The sequence below is a fragment of the Tinamus guttatus genome, unplaced genomic scaffold (assembly GCF_059628265.1).
Source record: "Tinamus guttatus ecotype Peru unplaced genomic scaffold, ASM5962826v1 Tinamus_guttatus_pri_ptg000036l, whole genome shotgun sequence".
In the NCBI taxonomy this organism is placed as follows: Eukaryota; Metazoa; Chordata; class Aves; order Tinamiformes; family Tinamidae; genus Tinamus; species Tinamus guttatus.
Window position 1 is genome coordinate 397,734 of NW_028288570.1, and position 20,818 is coordinate 418,551.

The 20,818-nt window shown below is 38.1% G+C and overlaps 1 protein-coding gene across 1 annotated transcript in view; it reads left to right on the top strand.

Moving 5' to 3' along the window:
• ASCC3 (activating signal cointegrator 1 complex subunit 3) overlaps positions 1-20,818 on the top strand; it is a 240,803-nt gene that overhangs the window by 198,828 nt on the left and 21,157 nt on the right. Inside the window, exons 35-36 of the mRNA XM_088534698.1 lie at positions 5,597-5,708; positions 5,957-6,091. Coding sequence (XP_088390824.1) covers positions 5,597-5,708; positions 5,957-6,091 — 247 coding nt within the window. The remainder of the gene's footprint in view (positions 1-5,596; positions 5,709-5,956; positions 6,092-20,818) is intronic.

A 20,818-nucleotide genomic window follows, 5' to 3' on the forward strand; every position in this document is an offset into this window, starting at 1 on the left:
GTGTGTGATTATCCAGTGGGAGGGTGTAAAGAAGAAGGAGCAAGGCTGTTTCTTCTCGGTGTCCAATGATAAGATGAGAGGCAGTGGACATCAATGCAGGAAATACCTCCTGAATATAACAAATCATTTATTGCAAGGGTGGTCGAGCACTGGAACAGGCTGCCCAGAGGGGCTGTGAAGCCTCCATCCGTGGAGGCAATCAGAAACCCAAGTGGGCTAGATGACTCTTCCCTGAGCCAGGGGTCGGACTAGATGTGTCCAGAGTTCCCTTCCTATCTCAGCTCTTCTGTGAATCTATGAAAAATAATTACAGTTATTAGCTGCGTTGATGTAACAGTGTTGTCCAGTAGCAACAGAGTAATATGTATATATTTCAGTGGCAAAAATCACAGTTATTCAGAGTTTTAGTGTTAGTTTGGAATCATATCAGAAAGAGGATTACTGAGGAAAATTTAATTAGCTAATGATGATTAACTAAGACGAAGAGATGGGGAAAAAATTGACAGTAAGTAATAAAAACAGATTAGAAAGGGTATATTACACTGCAATAATTATTGATAACCATACTCTGAGGTGGTAAACAGATAATCACAGGATAGATTTACTTAGATCATTTAGGGTTGCATTTAGATCTGTGTGAATATCTGTATTTCCCTTCACAGCTATATGCATTATTTAATTTCAAGGATTTCATTACAAGGGCTTGGGGCTTTTTTGTTTCTTTTTTTGTTTGGTTCGTTAGGATCGCGGTGATACAAAAAGCACAAAAATGTCCTTCATGAAATGCTTTTATCAAGTTATTCACCTGAAGGAAGTTCTCTCAGGCTAGGAAGTCGCAGACCGTTGGGTGTGTGTTTACCTGTGCGGGTCATCTCTTGGGGTTTATTATAGGAAAAATGATGAGCCAGTCAATAGACAACAAATTTACATGTTGCCTGTTACCTCTGATTTTTCATGGAAACACATTTTATGAGGAATAGTCTCCTGTAAATATTTGAATTAGGAATACTGATGGGATGGCAAATATCTTCCTGATACCAGAGAAACTGGATTCACTTCTTTTGGTTTTCTTTCATAAATATAGTGAAATGCTAAAAAACGACTAAAGCTAATTATGTTACCTATCAAGTGGTTTCTCATATGTGGCATTAGCAAATATATAAAATCAAGAAAATAATGGCTTAAATGTAAAAATACAGCTACAGATTAGCCTGTAGCATTTGTGCCTGCTCTAACGGCTTACCAAGTGTGTCCAGCAGCGCCGCACCGAGCGGAGGGGGCTGGGAGCTGCTCCGTGTCCCGCTGGCTCCTGAGGCCCTGGCTGTGCCGTGCCACCCACCGCGTGGCATCGGGACACGCGGCCGCAAGCTTGAGCACGCAGGACCATTTACGGTTGCGGTAAAACCCCTTCCAGACTGACCTGGTGTGCTTCTCCCGTACCTGTGCACCACAAAATTCTACTTTCGGAATTGTAAGTTCCTAGGAAAGGACGGTTTCTTGTTATCAAATTATGCTGAATAATGCTGCTGTAGATTTTTCTTTTTGACCATTTGTTTCAAAATTCCTCCCAGCTATCTAGCAAGGTTTTTTTTCTTTTAATATTTTAGCTGACTCTGCCACCGATTTTCATTATGTGTGTCACTATTACTACCGTATAATCTGAACATAAAAAACATGGTGCGGTAACAAATGACTTCACAGCATTGACAGTTATAGCGAGACCATTTCAAGGCCAATGAAAAATTTCCCAGAGAGATCTCAGGTCAGGTTTACATAAGCTAAACAGGAAATGATTGCCACCATTCACATTAAATCCTAAATGTTTTGTGTAACTTCATCTACATTTTATGTTCCTGCACGTCTCTCTATCTTTCTCAGCTGATGAAATTCCACACTTCCTTAGATTAGAGAAATAAGTTCATGTTTCATGGTTTGTTGTCCTTGCTAAGCTCTGCTGGATCGGGGATTTAAAATATCTTATTTTAAAGACAATAAAAAGTTCCTTCAGTTTTTCGATTGTTTAAATTTTATGTACTTTGTAAAATTTTACGATACCTAGGGATTTGTTATTGCTTTTTCCCAGTGGACTACTAATGGAAGTTAGACTGTCTAGCCCATGTGCTAGATGCTGTTAGGATAAAACTGCCTTTGACTTTCACACCTCTCAGGGGACGAGTAATTGTTGTGTTCAAACAGCCCGTAATTGTGATCCCGCTGGCTTTCGCAGTACGCTTCTGGCTATTAGAATCATTAAACAACTCAGCACCTGTTAACAGCATTGTAAATATTCAACCCTGCTTGTGTGCAGGTTGAGTCCAATATAGGCGAAGGCTTACGGAGCCCGGCCTCATAAATTAGAGCTTCTGACAAGTCAATTATTGTGAAACTGGGCTTCACTGTGAAATAAATGAAATGGTGTGCTGATAAAAAGGTAGGCTGTCTGTTTATAGCAAAGGGGAAATAATGACTAGATGATTCAATGCAGTGAGCATGAAACTGCATTGTTTTTATTCTTTATCTGTAATTAAGTAGTTAGGTAATACAGCTTCACAGGAGAACTCACATACACTGCCATTTTTATACTCAGAGCGAGTCAACTTGCAAAATTCGACTTGCATTTATGTTTGTACGTTCAAATGTTGTCTCATCTCACAATGCCTCTGCTCTCACTAATGATTTTAACATAGTCTTTCTAGATGAATGACTTTGCTTTTTATAAGGGAAAAATGTGCTAAGTGACCAAGAAGCTCCAGTGACTGTGCTCAAAATTATATTTATCCCATCAGAGATACTACTTATGACACACTGCTATCCCTCGTCTCCAAATTCCAATTTGAGATTTTTGTTCATACTGTTTTATTTGCACTGAGCTACTAGCTATTTACACAGCTGATAATATTTTACCAAAAATTAGCAAATTTAAAATACATATGATTTTTAACAGGCATCATAATGCCTTTATGATGACATGTCCCATGTGAACTACTGTAAATTAGATAAGCCTATGAGAAAATTGGACTTACTGCCTCAAAATTACAATCTCAGAAATAAATTTCAAAATGTAGCCCATATCTTTTCACTTCTTTTGTCAATATTCAGCATCAGTTTTGTTGTACTGCAAATAGTAGTGCAGAAATGGTATGGTACAAGGCTGAATACTGTGTCAATGAAGTGCCTTAATTAGAATGATTTCAATAGTGTTATATTCAATTTAGAGAAAAACAGTAATGAATCATTAGTGGTTTAAATGTATAAAATAGATTTTCTGTTTGCATCCTCAAGCAATTTATGTAGTTAATTTGCTGGAATTATTTTCAGAAGGCAAGCAAATTGTTACAAAATAATTACTACTAATAAACAGAATCTAAATGTTTTGGGTGCTAAAATATCAGCCAAATAAAAGGTACAGATGGAAATGTTGACCATTTTTTGTCATTACTGTAATAATTCAGTATATTTAAAAGCTGACTATCCATACATGAAAATTAAGCTGTTTAAAACAGTGTTATTTCTGCTGCAGATGTGTTTTCTTTGGATAAGGCTGAAAATGTGTGGCCATGTGCTTGATAAAACTTTTTAGTCAATACAAATTGTTTGTTGCTTTTGTTTGGAAAACAGCTATTTCAATTATTTGAGATAGTTTTAATATGAACCCTTATAAAATATCACAGGACCAAACACCACCATATACTTTGTTGTAGTATAATGTAGCTGACTATTTCAAAAAAAAAAATTTAATCACTTTAGCTCGGTTTTAGTGTTCTACTGCAACGTTACTGAATTATAAGTGAAAATTCAAAGCATGGGAGAATTGAACCCATAATTCGGGATTAATAACAAGGGAATAAAAATCTGGAAATAACTGTACAAATATTTAGCATGTTGGTTTTTTCGGTTATTCTATTGCTATTAAAAAACATTTGATGAAGCAATGCTAAAACTGTTTAAGAAAAAAAATATTGAAAATCAGTTTCTGTTAATAAAGGGTCACTGAATGGTGCTGCTTTTGTATTTTAAACACAATTCTGTCTTTTGAAATGTGCTAGCTACAGCAGTATAGTAGTGAAAGCAGAAATAAATCACAGAGAATGGGATTTTTTTAATATAACATCAAAAACTGAACAAATTGTATAAACTTCTTTTTATTTTTCCATCAGAGATCACATTTCAGCCCATCCTAAGACAGATATCTAAAACAGGCCTGGTGAACAGTATTCTGCCAGTGCCTGTTTCTCCTCTTTGGGAGTTCAGCTGACCTAAATCGGGGGTAGATGCAGCTCTGTAAAATGAGCTGAGATGAGTCTCAGCGCAGGGTTGTGCAGCCGGTTGTTCACCTGCACAAAGTAAGTGATTAAACTGCTGACAGGAGCTAATCTCTGTGAGGACATGTGGTATTATTTCCAGGGGGGATACAGAATGCGTTGCTGTAACAGCGGGAAACTTCAGGAAAGCAGATAGAGTGTGAATAAAGACGTGTCTTTAATTGCGGCAACAATATCAGTTTTCCTGGTTTGTGTGGCAGGATTTTACTGAGCAGGAGTATCCTTTTTTTTTTTTTTAATGTGCTTTTTAATACTTTGATAAATCATTGATCGTTTTTGTTTGAGCTGTGCTTTCAAATTCAATGACTTCGTTGTACCACTTGAGTTTGGAGTTTTTAAAAATTAAAAATTTCTAGGCCTGCTTATTTTTTCTTTACTACATGTTGTACTTAATTATTACTTCCTGAATTGGTAGCTTTGATGAATTTAGTACTGAAGTTCTTAAATTTTTATCTAAAGTTTTTTTAGGCAAAAAATTCCACCCCTGAAGAAATCTACTCCTGAAATTCAGTTAGTTTGTGTGAATAAATACTTCATAATTCAGTTTGAATTCTACGGTTAAGGAAGTTTCAGTCATTGGCTCTTTCTATATACAAGTATAACCAAATATTTTAGCACTCTTTATACATGCCTTTCCTTAATTTTGGGCCTCTTTATAAACATTTTTCTGTAGTGCAGTAAACGGCACTAAGTTGTTACTAGATAATAGTGTAGTAATTTACCTAAATAAAAACACACATTGACAAATGCTGCCTCTTTTTTTAGCAAATTTAGCTTTCAGAATAAAATGACTGTGACATATAATAACAAATATTAGCATTTGGACGGTGTAGTTTTACTCTTTCAGGAGATGTCACTGTATGCCTAGGTTTTATTTTCGGCATACCAGAATGTAAGGACACTTGCCATCCTTGGTGGGGTTTCTTCCTTTCTCTTGAAGCTAACAGTCCTGGTATTTGTGTTAGTATTGCTTATTCACTTTCATACTTATGTAAGCAGGAAAATATTCCAGCTCACAAAGTGTATGTCCAGTTCTGTTTGAATCAGTTTTACTATTAATAGATAAACCCTCATCTTTCCATATGTACATGCTAGTGTTATTTTGGCTATTCCCACAACCCACTGAAGAATCATGGATTTCTTTTTAGACTATATAAGGGAACAGTTCTCCATTTAATCCCTTAATGTGGATATTTGCGTGTGCGTGTGCGTATGTATAAAAATTTTCAGTGTCACAAGTATTCATGTAATGTATCTGTTTTCAATTTCTGTAGTTACTACAACTTGGATGATGTGAGCCACGACACTATGAATAAGTACCTCTCGGGCCTTGTGGAGAGATCCCTCTTTGATCTGGAATGCTCCTACTGTATTGAAATTGGGGAGGTAAGTGCAACCTGTGCCTCACAAGTAGAGGGAACACTGGGATACGGGCTCCTGATTTCAGATACTAAACTTTGGCCGTGAAAGCATTTATAAGACTTATGTTGAAAACCGAGCTTTTTCTCATCAGATTTGGAGCTTGACCAAAATATTGATGCTTTATCATTTTTGCTATTCTCTCTTAGAAACTAGTCTTAAAATATTTTGCAGTTATTGTCGGAACTGTGTATATTTGATTCCTGTTCTAACAGGATAATCGCAGCATTGAACCTTTGACATATGGCCGCATTGCTTCCTATTACTATTTGAAGCATCCAACAATTGGGATGTTCAAAGACCAGTTGAAACCTGAAAACAGCATTGAAGAATTGCTCTTAATTCTGACAGTAAGTGATCATATTTTCATAATTTAAACCTCTATATCTTATAACTATTAAAGGTATGTACAAACATATGAAGGACCACCCTGAAATTTAAAAAGCCTTTCTTCCCTGACCTGTAATTTCAGTTTTTGTTGTTCTGAATAAGGTAATTGGATCATTTTTCGTGTTTCAGTACTTCGAAGTTATTCTCTATGCCTGTCTATGTGACTTCTTTTTACATTTATAATCTTCTTTTTCTATAAAAATCTGATACGAATTTTTTCTAACTCTGTATAACACTAAAAAGCCAGAATAAAGTATTTCATATATCAGTGTCTTAAAACTGTCCCAGTATCATCACTTTGCACTGAGACTATCTAGAAGATACAGCAGCTTTAACAGGTGGAGGAGATGCAAGAGGAGGACCCATTTCCTGATATGTCTTCTCTTTTTCCACTTCTAGCTGCTTTGTGATACTTGGGTTTATCAGCTGCAGTAGTCCCAGCTCATACAGTTAGTCTAGTGACTTTTAGAAGAGGAGCATGTGCAAGGCAGGAGATTTCAGCATACAAATCCAGACATAGTGTGTACGATTCAACATAGAAGTGTTGCAGGTCAGCATAACAGATTCAGGTTTTACTCCATTCTAGAATATTTATATACTTACAAAATCTTCTGGTTGTTCCCCTTGTGCACACAAATATTTGGAAGGAAGAAGCACCTTCCAAGTGCAAATTCTGTGAAATAAAATTCAATGGATTGAATTCAAATCAGTATTCAACCACAATTCAATATATTCTGCATGTAAAATAACTGAAACTAAAAATAATAATATAAATTTGAACATTCAAGGTGAGAGCCTTCTCCAGCTCTTGTCTCTTTAAAATCTCCTTTTCTCTCTAGAGAAAATCTCTTCCACCTAGAAACTAGAGAAATTCTTCTAAGACAGATTTGGGTAGGGTGTGCTGAGAGCAAGGTTAGCAGAGATAGAGAGACTTTTCATGCCACCAAGTAGAGCTAGTGAGGAGCAAAGGGTAGAGATACGATCTTAGCAGAAGCTGGAATTGTCAGTCTCTATTAAAGAGCTTATAGTATTGAAATGGAGAGATAAATGGAAAATATTTCTGTTGTAGGCAAAACCTAGGATCCTAGTGGTAAGCAGAGATTGCAAACTTTAAAATGTTTTATTTTCTTTTAATTCTTCCCTGTATTTTTTGCTGAAATGCATACTTTTGCGAGTTGTCCATTTACAGTCTTAAAACCAGTAAGACTGAAATTAGCTAGGGGCCAAGATTTCCAAGTGTGTCAGTATGAAATGGGTGTATGAAGGGTAGATGCCGCTATAACTGACAGGTTTTCCTTGTTTTTTATGCAGATATTGGTTTTCATCATTACTAGTGAAATTACTATTCCATCTGGTTAAATGTGCAAATTGAAAGTTTTTCTCAATCTGATGCAGTGTTGAAAAGAATAGGCATTTCAACAGTCATTGCCAAGGATTTTTTTTCTCCTAAACACTGTGAATTAATGAGTTTTGTAATTACGGCAGTCGCTTCACACCTCTATTGTTAACCAATGACATTACATCTGCCTTGCTCCACTGGTGCCCTCCTCCTACTTATTGCAGCATTTAGCAGTTTTGGCAATAGGGAATTACATGGCATGGGGTAAGTAGTCTAATTAGGTATAAGTGAAAATCCTGAGGGAAAAGGATATTTAAAAAGTAATTTGAAGAATCTCTTAATGATGCTGGAACTGAAAGCTGTAGCCTGTAGTAGAAAAGGTCTGTTACCATTGCACAACATGATTATAATTGTGATTATTCTGGTGATTACTCAGTTTTAAAGATTTGACTTTTGGACTATTTTATTTAGGAATAACTATCCAAAACACTTCTCAAATGCAGACAGAGGATTTTGTGGATATGACATATAGTTCGTTGTTGTTCTTGTTGTTCGTAATTGTCCAAGTCTTTAGACAATGACCAGTTGGTCTGATATATGTAAGAAAGGCAGAAACATACAATTAACAATGTAACAATGAAAATCCCAACATTTTGGGTTTGAAATAGGTTTGTACCAGTTTTTTACCAAATAATTGACATGTACCTTGAGAAAGAACAAAAGGTTGTTTAAAAAATGTGAGGGGAAAAAAAAAAGGCAGTGTTGTATTTTAGAATTCAGAAAATTATGGTCATAATAAAAGTTTCAAATCTGAGTTTGATTAAGGGATTTTGAATTTCAGAAAGTCGCTTGACAGCAAGATTTGCCTCAGTGGTCGGGGCAGTTCAATCATAATCCCCCAGTACCCACTCTTTTCTCTGTCTTTGCTTTATCTTTCCATTTGGTCATCTGCTAGCATTTTGCAGAGGTCAGAGGGATTTTTCCAATATGGTTTATGGGATGATGTAACGATTTCATGAACAGGAACATAACACATCAGAACATCTCCACAATCTCATCCTGTTAAATATATGCAGTAATAAGTGGTACTAATAGGTAAGGTGCAGTTCCCTCGTGGTTTGCCTTCCGCTCTCAGTAAATCCGCGCTCGAGATGTTTAATCTGTCTTCGGTTTGCAGTTAGCAGGTGAAATTAGATTATTGTTCTGGTATGCAAATACATTTTTCTGAGAGAAAATATGTGGAGATTTTCCATAGGACTTTGCTTTAGCTTTTCTTATGTTTCAGAAAATAGTAATCCAAATAAGTTTAATCATTGTTCAGTTATGATGTTTCCTGTATTAAGAATTATTGATGAGAAAGTGTTAATGAATAATTATTGACTAATTAAGGCTAAAAATCCCCTGATGAGGTATCTGAAGACCATCTGCTTTTATTCTGCAAGTTGGGAGCAGAGGAGACAAAGGCCTAGGTGAAAAAACTTAGGTGTCCACATACCTCTTCCCTATATTTGTATCTGATGTTTGACTTGGTTTTCTTTTAGTGATTTGTATCAGAATAAGTATTTTGGATCTCAGCAGAAAATGTGGCGCTGCTGAAGGAGAAGATTTGGAAAGAGGTTTATTGCTATGCTACTGGCTAATAAAAAAAAAAAGCAACTTTTGCTTCTTTTAAGGTATCTTGTAAAATGGCATTTCGTTGTCACGACCAGAAGTCCTTCACTATATCATATCAAATGAATAAGACAATGATGCTGCATTCTGAGCTTTCCAAGGCTTCCAGGGTTGTTTTCACATGTATGCAGGTGCCTTCTCGGCAGTTCGAACATGACTGCTGAGGCCACGGAGTAAGTAGGGATTGGCCTTAGGTACCACCTCAGGGCCACTTGATAATAGGAGAAAAATGTTACCTTGTCCCTTACCATTAAATCTTTTTTTTCCACAGTAAATCTGCACCTTGGATTGCTTAGTGCCTAAATGTAATCCTACACATGGGAATTTACAGGAAAAAAATGCATTGAAAAATTGAAAATTGTATTCAAGTTCATGAAAATAAAACAAAATGCTACAATGCTTTTATTATAGTGTCTAAATTTCATCAGGCATATCCAGTATGTTCCAAATATCACTGAAACATAACATGCATGAAATTTGGCTCAATTTCTCTCTAGTCCCAGTAGATGGAGCAGTCCTGAATGCAAGTCCTCCTGTAGTACTTGAATATAGTCATTTTCTCTAACACGATAACGCAATTCTTTCCTTTTTCTTTTTTGTTAGTTTGAAAGTGTGTGATGTGTCTTCCCAAAAAAGCCCCACCAGTACCTACTATGGATAGCTACCTGAACATGATTTTAATTCTTTAATATTTAGGACAACATGAAAAAAGAAATAAGTTTGGAAACAGAAAATACAAAGCCCTGAAACTCCAAAACACCCTGACTTTCTAATCTCTGAATAAACATTTCCTCTGATCCACTTATTCGACTTTTGTGAAAGGAATCAATGCTCAGACAGGTAAAAATAAAACCTATTTTAAAGTTGCGGTTAAAGGTTGCCAATGTATATTTTCCAGGAGAAAGGCCATAAGACAAGAACAGTTATCTTGAAATTTCCATTCCTATAGTATCTATAATTTCTTTTGTTGTTGTTTTTGTTTTTATTGCGGTCCAACATTCGGGGTAAAAACTTGTAAAGGGGCAGATCCCCGTGGCGGTGGAAGGCAGTAGCCTCGAGCTATCTGCACATTACAATCAGCTGCTTCAGCGACTCTTCCTGACAGAAATGTGCAGAAATAAATCCCATTATGGGAAGCGGCAGGGGCAGCTCCAGCAGCTCCCCTTACCCGTGCGAGCCCTTTGGAGGAGGCGGGAAGCTGCTCTGCCTGCCCCGGCTCGCGGAGGTGGGAGGACGAGGCTGCCCTTGTAGGCACAGACACGGACACTCGCTGCCATCTGTGGCAGATCGATGCCTGTCCTTGGTGTGTAGCTGCTGCAGCAGGTTCGGGGACAGCGCGCTCGCCTTGTAGCTGGCTCCTTAAAGCTGCAGGCCGTCCAGCCACACACCATCTTTTATTTTCTCAGCACGGCCGCCTTTCTGCGTACCACCTGCTGGCTACTGTTCAGAAGCAGAGAAAGGGTTTTCTCTGGCAGCAGAGAAGTTTTTGCTCTGAACTGTAACACTGTTAATAGGGAATGTCCCATTTGAAGGCATGTTCTCAGATCAGAACTGAAATTTCAGGGTAAGGATTGGTTTGGCTGATACAATTATGTCATACAATACTGGTACCCAGTGTACATTGTGCCTTTAGCACAGCAATTTTTTTAAAAAAGGACCTAAGAAGATTACTGATTCTTATTGAAGTATCTGATGCTCACATTTTCCCTATTTACATTGAGATTTTTTTCTCTCGTGCCTTCCATTTTTTTTTGAGAGAGAGAGAACCTGCCTAGCTTCAGATGGTTAAGTTTTATTTTAAATGTTGATATGCATTATTACAGGTGAACTTTTAAGAAATCAGTATTTTTTTCATGGAAATCCTAGCACTGACAATCTGCTTCAGTTTACAGTTATTTTACAAGGTCATACTACTATAATTTAGAATAAATTGTACAGGAGCATTTGCTATGAATGGCAAAAACTTTTCTTAGCATTTGAAAAATTTAATAGAAAATATATCTTAGCAAATCTGGTACAATATAGTAAAGTTACTTTGAAAGAACAGTCGCAGATTTTCTTCAGCTCTGCAACTCTTCTGACCAGAAGGTCAATGCTTCTGTGCTGGAATATATGTATATATATACATATATGTGTGTGTGTGTATACATACATACATATGTAGAATCAATGCGTTACTGTTTCTCAGCCTGATGTGCTGCTACTATCCTATCAACATTGTCAGAGTACAGAATGTGATCTTTTTTCAAATGGAGTGACCATTTCAGATTAATAGATGTGGACTCCCTAAATCTGTTCCGACATTAATCTCTTTAAATTACACAGAAGTTAAAGAATGTGGCCCAGACCTCAGCTTATATATTGGAATCACTCCATATGGAAAACAATGAAATTATCCACATTTATTAATTTTACCTAGGATGCTACTCAAATGGAGCCTTCATTAAATTATAGCAGGGTTTTGCCCTTTTTGTCGTGGAATAGTCCAATCGGTGTCCAGCAATCTGCCTGGGGTTGCTAGCATCCCACCTTCCCACTCTCTTTCCATTCTTTCTTCCAATAGAAAAGCTTAGGAAAGCAGCCAAGACTATTCAACTACTAGATTTCCGAAAGATAAAGTATCTCAAGTCTACCCACCACACTTCAGAGGCTGAGAAAATAGCTGAATTCCCTCTCACAACTGGTCTCTTAAATGCTTAAATGCCAAGATGAGGGCATGCCGCTGTATTTGCTTATATCTGTTTAGTATATGCGTGTATATTTACAAAATATTTTTAGATACAACTGCACACAATATTAAGAAATTTAATCTTAAATATCTTAAATCCTTGAATGCACAACACACTGTGGGTTAATGAGATGAGTTCAGGCTGTCTTATCATTTGCTTAAGGCAGCAAGCAAAAGTAAACAACATGAGGTGTGAATAATAGATTTTTTTTTCTTTTGTATATGATTGTCTTAATATTTACTATATGTGGTCATATAAGGTGCTAATTGTGAATACTTCTTTAGCTACAAGAATGCGTGTTTGCTTTCTCTTAACTCACACAGAACAGATGGATGCTTGACTGCCTGCTAATCCACAGCTGGAATGGTTTCAGCGGTTTCCACGTTGCTGGGTTAGAGTGGCTTTTCTAGTGGACTGAGAGGGCAGCAAGAGAGGGATATCATTATTCATCAGTATCCCAGTGGGATCGCTGCCAGCAGAGATTAATTTTTTCTGTTATGCTTGTAAAACAAGCTCAGGTGGAGTCTCTAATCCTCAGGGCACGGGTGGCAGATCAAGGAAGATGCTACAAAGCTAGTTAATTTTCAGATTCTAGGGGAAACAGAAGCTCTGTTAGATGTATAAATACATGATTGCAAATTTAAGTAGCTCAAATCCAAATGGGATCTTCCCGGACATCTGGTACTGAAAATCTCTGTTTTCTTTGTCTTTTAATGGAAGTTCTTGAAACTTTACAGCAGAGCCAAAACACACGCAAGTCATTTAATAGTCAGTTATCCTTCCTTATGTTTTCTGGTAAATACAGCTCTTAATATTTATTTTGTATGCATTACATATTGACAGGTAGAAAGGACATGGTATGAGTCTGTGTGAGACTCATTCGCACAAATTCTCCTACAATGAACATCACCAAGGAAAATTATCCCTGGCCATACAAAGTGGTTAGATACACTATGGTAATACACAGTATGTCCATTCAGGTAAAGGGATGTTCTGTTAGGCTCCAGTGTGGTACAAGAGCATTTTTGATACGTCATACACTTGATTAGAATTCTGGTTGTTCGTAGCCAAGGTGTTGATAGACCTTCTTCAAATCAAGCACACCGAACTGTTGACATATTATCTATACAAACTTAGTAAGCTGTACTTTTCCTTTTACTGATTTTCCTGTTTCCTTGGTGGTTACTCGTCTACCCTACCCTTGTAATCATCCACCTCTTTTATCTCAGCAATACGCTGAGGTGCCAGAGGACTGGAAGAAGGCCAATGTCATGCCAGTCTTCAAAAAAGGCAAGAAGGACCCAGGCAACTACAGGCCAGTCAGCCTCACCTCCATCCCTGGAAAAGTGATGGAACAGCTCATACTGGCCGCTGTCTCCAGGCACATGGAGGACAAGAAGGTGCTTAAGGGTAGTCAGCATGGATTCACCAAGGGGAAATCTTGCTTGACTAACCTGATAGCCTTCTATGATGAAATGACCGGCTGCATAGATGAGGGGAGAGCGGTGGATGTCGTCTATCTCGACTCCACCAAGGCTTTTGACACTGTCCCTCACAACATCCTCCTGGGCAAGCTCTGGGAGTGTGGGATAGATGAGTGCACAGTGAGGTGGACCCCCAGGGGTCAGTCCTCAGTCCAGTCCTGTTCAATTTATTCATCAATGACCTGGATGAAGGCACAGAGTGCTCCCTCAGCAAGTTTGCTGATGATACCAAACTGGGAGGAGTAGCCGATACCCCAGAGGGCTGCGCTGCCATCCAGAGGGACCTGGACAGACTGGACAACTGGGCGGTGAAAAACCTCATGCAATTCAACAAGGCCAAGTGCAAGGTCCTGCACCTGGGGAGGAATAACCCCAGACACCAGTACAGGCTGGGGACTGACCTTCTGGAGAGCAGCTCTGCAGAGAAGGACCTGGGTGTCATGGGGACTGACAAGTTGACCATGAGGCAGCAGTGTGTCCTCATGCCCAAGAAGGCCAATGGGATCCTGGGGTGCATTAAGAAGAGCATCTCCAGCAGGTCGAGGGAGGTGATCCTGCCCCTCTACTCAGCCCTGGTGAGGCCGCATCTGGAGTATTGTGTCCAGTTCTGGGCCCCACAGTACAAGAGGGATGTGGAGCTGCTGGAGAGAGTCCAGCGCAGGGCTACAAGGATGATCAGAGGCCTGGAACATCTGCCCTATGAGGAGAGGCTGAGGGAGCTGGGCCTGTTCAGCCTGAAGAAGAGAAGGCTGAGAGGGGATCTGATCAGTGTCTATAAGTACCTCAAGGGAGGCAGTGAGGAGGATGGTGCTGGCCTCTTTTCAGTGGTGGCCACTGACAGGACTAGAGGAAACGTCCAGAAACTGAAGCATCAAAAGTTCCACAGGACCTTAAGGAAAAATTTTTTACAGTGAGGGTGACAGAGCCCTGGAACAGGCTGCCCAGAGAGGTTGTGGAGTCTCCTTCTCTGGAGATCTTCAAAACCCGCTTGGACGCAGTCCTGTGCCACGTGCTCTAGGTGACCCTGCGTGTGCAGGGGGGTTGGACTAGATGACCTCTAGAGGTCCCTTCCAGCCTTAGGCATTCTATGATTCTTTAACTGAAATTCTTCAAAACTTTGGGTCAAGTTTTCAAACAATGTTAATCCACATAGTTCTGCTGAAGTAGGTGGAGATGTACCAGTTCTTACCAGCAGGGACCTGCTTTTATTAAATTTACTTACAAAAACTGTCACTTCTCCTTGTATTTTGAGGCTTTCTAGTTATTATATTAAACTATTTTCATTTAAGTTTTGCTACTGAGTGAGAGCAGTAGCAGCGACCTGCAGAAGAGACGTTGTGCAAGGAGCCTCCTTCCAAGTTTCCCGTGTATTTCTGCCAGTTCATATTGTTCTTCTATTACTGTGGGCCCGAGCCTCTCTTGAGCAGAGGCTGCTACTCATTTCACCACATGATGACAGGTATTCACGCCTGTGAACTTTTTATTCCTGCTTGTCTCTGATCACATGGTAGTCTAGATCTGGAATTTAATCCAGTACAAAAAAGCACCAGTGTCCGTTAGTGGCTCCCTACTGGAGGAGCTGCCATAGGTCAGCAGATCTGAAATCTGGTTTTCAACACGCCGAACTTTTACAGCTTGCTATTATCATATACAATATGTATGGGCCCTGTTTTACGTTGAGAATTAGCAGGGCTTAGTTCTTAGTTCGTCAAAAGTTGCATTAATTTAATGCAGAAATCCTTTAACTTCTTCCATGGCTCTGGCCTTCACATTGGAAGATCCCAATGGAGGATCAAAGCTGAAGATGGAAAACAACTGATCGCTTTCCTGGGGACAGTTGCAAGCCAAAATCTGCTTTTGCAATTTTTATTGTTATCATCATCTCAGTCCAAGGCTGAGCCAAACCATTCAGCCAAACTCCACTTCAAAGGGTGGCCAAAAGTCCAAATGGAACTGAAGGAGATTTCTCTTAACAATCAGATTTTTGAACGTATGCTCAGACAGATTTTCCGAGCTGCGTATTAGCACGTTATTGATTTTGTGCACTTTTCAGTATTAACGCTGAGATTTCCATACAGCCAAAAGCAGTGTTTTTTAAATCTTTCCATAATATGACCTGAGATTGCAGGGGAAGAAAGTTGTGGGTCACCATCCCATCCAGGCATTAGGGAAAAAAAAATGGGGGGGAGGCTGATTATATGTGCAGGTTCTCATGAAATCTGCACTTTCTCATGAAAAGTAATAGGAAAAATTAGGCATCTTGTAGAGCTGAAAATCTCCAGTATACCATTTTCAGTGATAAAATGTAGTAATTCTATCACATCACTATGATTCACTTTATAAATGGAATTTATACTGTCCAATTTATATTTATTTGCTATGGTCAACTTATTCTAGCTGAATAATGCATATGCCATATCAGTTTCAGATGTTTGCTACTACATTTGCTCTACTTTGCTCTTCTTTTGCGTTTATTTTTTCTTAAGTTGTGTAAGTAGTACAAACTTACTGATAAGCAATAATTTAACTTAAAAAAATAAGAGTGAACCCGAGCCATCTTTAAGAAAGATGTACAGGCTTAATCCTATGAAAGTACCTACGCATTTGGGGAAATAGCAAATGCATTTTAAGGATGTTTTTTATTAGGATTAGCCAAAAAAGTAGCACTGAATTATGATTGCAATCAAAAACTTTATGAAATATGGATTGTAAGACTTGAAGCTTACAGAAGATGTTGAATTCATTCCTTATTTTAATATGTTCTAGCAAAGTGAGCATTTTAAAAAGGAAATGATTCTGAAATAAAATGCTTCATTCTTTTACAAGCATATTTCTCATCTTATGATAAACCAGTTACAACAATTTTGTTTTCCGTTACTGTTTCTTACAGCACTCTGCAACTCAGCTTCCCTGCTATGCTTTGGAAACTTTAGGAAAGAAAAAAAAAAAGACAAATCTACATTCAAGCAACTATAGAAATGCTATAAACCTCCTTTCCTAACATCGGATTAGTGTTATTTCATACACTCATCCCCCTTTTGCGTGTGCCAGCATTCTTGCGTTCTTTCTTGTAGCAGCTCCACGCTGACGCTCAGCTCTGTAATTTAACTTTGCACTTTGGAGGCTCTCTAATGCGCGCGGTGCCTCCGTGCTCCCGGCAGCTCGAGGCGCTGACCTCCCCTTGCTCTGTGCACGGTGGCAAAGGTCTTGGAGACTCCTGACCCCTGGTCATCGGGAATGTCATCAGCAGTTTGTAGTTTGGATGTTTTAAGTAAGAGGTGAACTTGTGAAATCCAAACCCTTCGGGGTGTTTTGAAGTGATCACTCAACTGTTTCATTGCCCCCGCTTGTGCTTTTTATGGTGTCTGTAGTTGTGAAATTTGTAGCATTTATCAGATGCAGCTACTTCAAAACAATCAAATGCTTGTCTTTGTTTAGTATAATTTGCTTTAAATGAGAAGCCTGGGAAAACAATTGTATGTGATTTGTCCAATCACTAATGCATATTCAAAAATTTATTATTTGTTTGTAAACTGAGGTTGTAGATCCCATTATTGAAATGTGCCCGTTTTAAATCCTGAAGCCTAGTTACAGTTTTTTTTTTTTTTTTAAATAGACAGGTCTGTTTTTTGCATCCCCATGTGTTGATGGGGGCTACAACTTTCTCCTCAATTTCTGCTCAGATGGAAATCTCCAGTGCCCCCCACTGCGGAGCCTTAACCCGGGAGAGGCCGCAGACCTGGGCAGCCCCCGTGCCGGAGCGGGAGCCCCTTCTCCCCCACCGCATGGGGCAGAGGCTTCAACAAGCTGGGAGAAACGGCGCTTTTTCCTTTTTGTCTATAAAGCAAATCTGGAAGATATGTTTATTCTTAAAACACTTATAACTAGTAACATATGTTTATTATTGTCTTTAACTGGAATATCACCGTAGACCTTTTATATCGGAGAATAAAGAAAGATTTTAAACTTTGGAAGCATGAATTATGTCCCATAAAACTGAGACCAAAGGATATACATTTATGGGCTAGCAATAAACTCCTGAAAATAGGAGTTTATAATGGAATCACTAACACTGATATAATTTTCAGAGCAGTAATTCTAGCAAGTACTTCTCTAATCCCGTTTTTCAATCTAATTTAATCTTAAGGTGCGCTGAAAAACAGCCGTTAAGCATGTGGGGTTTTTTGGTTTTTTTAAGGTGTTTCCTCGCACTTATTTATTTTCTGAATGTAAATCCGTGCATGATTCCATGTTCCAGCTGCCTGCCAGGATACATCTGTCTAAATTCAGTGTCTTTCCTTGTAAATCAAACTCACACTTGAAAATGTGAGGATAAAATACAATATGAATGTATTAGTTCATTTAAATAATTTCCGTAATACATTCTCATGTCCTTAGCTTTTGAATGTTTGCCTGTGACTGTGATCTGGGCCTTGGGAAGAGCAAGGGCGAAGGAAAACAGGGATAACTAAGAAATTTTGCTTAAGCTGTTTTGTATCTTTAATATATTTAATAGAGAATTAAGATATTTTCGGTATGTGAATGGAGATACATATATATATATATATGTATATTTATGTTACCTAAGTATATATTACCTAAGTATATATAAACCAGAAATTGTTTCAAATATGTTTAAGTACAGATGGCCAAGTTAATGCTAAAAAATACTTTTGTATCTGTGAATCTATATATAAGGCACTGCTATCCAGTTATCTAGCTGCTCAAGAACTCTCCATGCTCTGGTGCCAGGTCTTTCTCCTCTTTCACCATGCTATGGCTTTACTCTAACCCTGGCAGTTACAGACTGCTTTAGTGTTGAGTTTGCCATCCTGCTGCTTCATTGCATTTAGCTCTATGTGGAATTACTAGTGACAAGTCAGGATGTTGCACTAAAACACTCTAGTGCTTTGTATAGTGGGACCACAGCCAAAACCTAATTATATGGTAATATTATCATTGAGCTACCTTTAACTTGCATATACAATCACTTATAGATTGAAAAATAAGGTTTCCACTTGGAAAAGCTTACCTTTGAACTTCTGATAGCAGACAAATAAAATTCACTGTGTAATGTATCAAAGTGTTAATTGCCGAACAGCGGTGAAAAAAAACCCTAACCAACAAATCAAAATATCAGTAATATCAGTTGCATTTGTTACAGCCTTTCAGTGTTTGTGTTTGTCCACAAATATATGATATTTGCAGTGCATTAACATGAACTCAGACTACCAGAAATGTATGTAAATTAAACCCAAGTTCAGGCAAAGAGGATGTCATTACTATATTAATTAAAAGCAGTCCTTGTTTTTTTTTCTGGTAGCTATTTTTTGTACTAGCTTACTGCAAGAATTGTTTTTTGAGTACCTTAGCTTAGCTAGTGTTAGTTTAGGTGTAACATTTTCTATGAATACTTCTCCAGTGCTTTGTCCCCGCTCTCTGTCAATAACTTGAAAGATAGAAAAATAATGTTGCCATGTTGCCTTTTTATTTTAAAGTTGAAAATTTGGTGTGTTTGGTTTGATAGCATCAAACAGAGATGTGCACAATACATGTAGTCAGTCAAATCTAAGATAGTTTTAAGTACAGCATCACTGAAGAAAAGAGCATTGGTTCAACTCTGGAATGTGAGAAACTATTTTTGGTTTGGTCTAGACCCTCATTGTTACAAATTAATCAGCTGCTATTTAAAGCCTAGAACTCATTAACTTTGTAAGTTTTACTGTTCCCATGGCTGAACTTAACTTAAAATATTCAAATTGACTTTAGTTGCTCACCTGGGTCCCATTTCTGTCTATGCCCCACAAGCATCCCCTTCTGTGCAGGTGACAAGAGGAGGCTATTGCAGAATCAAAATATTGCAGGAGAATTGCATGTGGCAGGAGTCATAGGTTCATCTTTCAACTATAAATCACTAATTTCAACCAAACTTGGAATTTTTGGGGGGTAGAATCAATTTATTTTTTTTTAACCTAGGGGCACAGTGGAGTTTAGTACTTGCCGTGGTGGAGACCTCATTCACATGTCAGTGCAGGGTGACTCCTCACGCACCCCTTAGTTACTTCTCAGGATCAGGGTTTGCTTTGCTGGCAGCTGCCTGTCGGCTCCGATCTCAGGCTGGAGACTGCAACACATTTGTTATTATTGTTGTTATTATTATTAATTATTATTATATGAACATTGAAATAAGGCTGACCATATCTCCAGCACATAGTGATCTGCATCTTTTGGTAGGTTGGGTGCAAATAAATGTTCAAATTGTTTGAATGCAACACAATACTCAGAATTTTTAGGTAACCATGTCAGGTAACCAGCTGAATACGAGACCCTGAGCAATTCAGAACTAGAGGGAGCTGTATGCAAAAGCTAAAGTAGAGCAATAGCCTGTGCAAACATGGGGAACAGAAGTTTGAGAATATACTGTTCAGTATCCCTCAAGGTATAAAAATATTGAATATCAGGAAGCTGGAGCCAAAAGAATAAAAACAACCAGCAAAAAATATGTTTTTATGGGATGATTTATTTATTTTCAAAACAATGCAAATAAAAGACAATGACAAACCTCATATTTGAAACACAATGCTGCATGATCCAGGACAAGCTCTAAGTGGATCCTGTGGCTGGTGTTATGCAGGAAACAGAATTCAATTATCAGAACAGCCCTTTGGCCTTGTAAAATGTAACTATCCTGTTTATGTAAGTCTCTGTGCAACATTTCTCTCTGGCTAAGCAAGTTACAGGCTTTTATGTGACCCTGCATTGCGTAGGGGATGAAATGTAGGTTTAAGAGAATTCTTACACCCTGGAAATGATGCAGTAGTCTCTAATGCCCAAAAGAAGACATTATTGGGAAAGTCCATCACAGTCCCATAGAGATGAGAGAGATGTGACAGGACTGCCAAATACCTGATTGCAGAACCAATAAGTAAAATTCCTACTTATCTCCTGGTATCCAGTAACAAGTTATGTTTAACTCAGTAAGTGCTTATAAACATATTAGTACGTGGGCTGCAGTAATCCTGATTTGACTTAACAAAAGAAAAATGCAGAAATGCACAGCACTGCTCTTTGATTTAACTATAAAGTTTATATTTTTTCTTGACATTAGAATGAAGATGAATATTTGATACAAAATTTAATATGTTTTCTCCCCCATGGAAGAAGAGTATTCAGATACAATGCAGTAAAATCATATATATATATTATATATTGCATGGGATAGTTGAATCTCTAGCCTTTGCAGAGCAGATTGAGATTTATAATGAAAAAGAAAACTAAAATGAAAAAATATTGAGTGAACAGCAGGGCCCATTTGAGGTGATTACAAAGGATGTTTCTTTATTCTGTCTTTTCATGTGCAATCTGAAAACAGTAGCAGGGGGTTACAAGCAGAGTTCATCACGGAGTTGTCAATCACTGTCATTTAACATTTCGCAGTGGAAGATGTCTTTATTCAAGGACAGC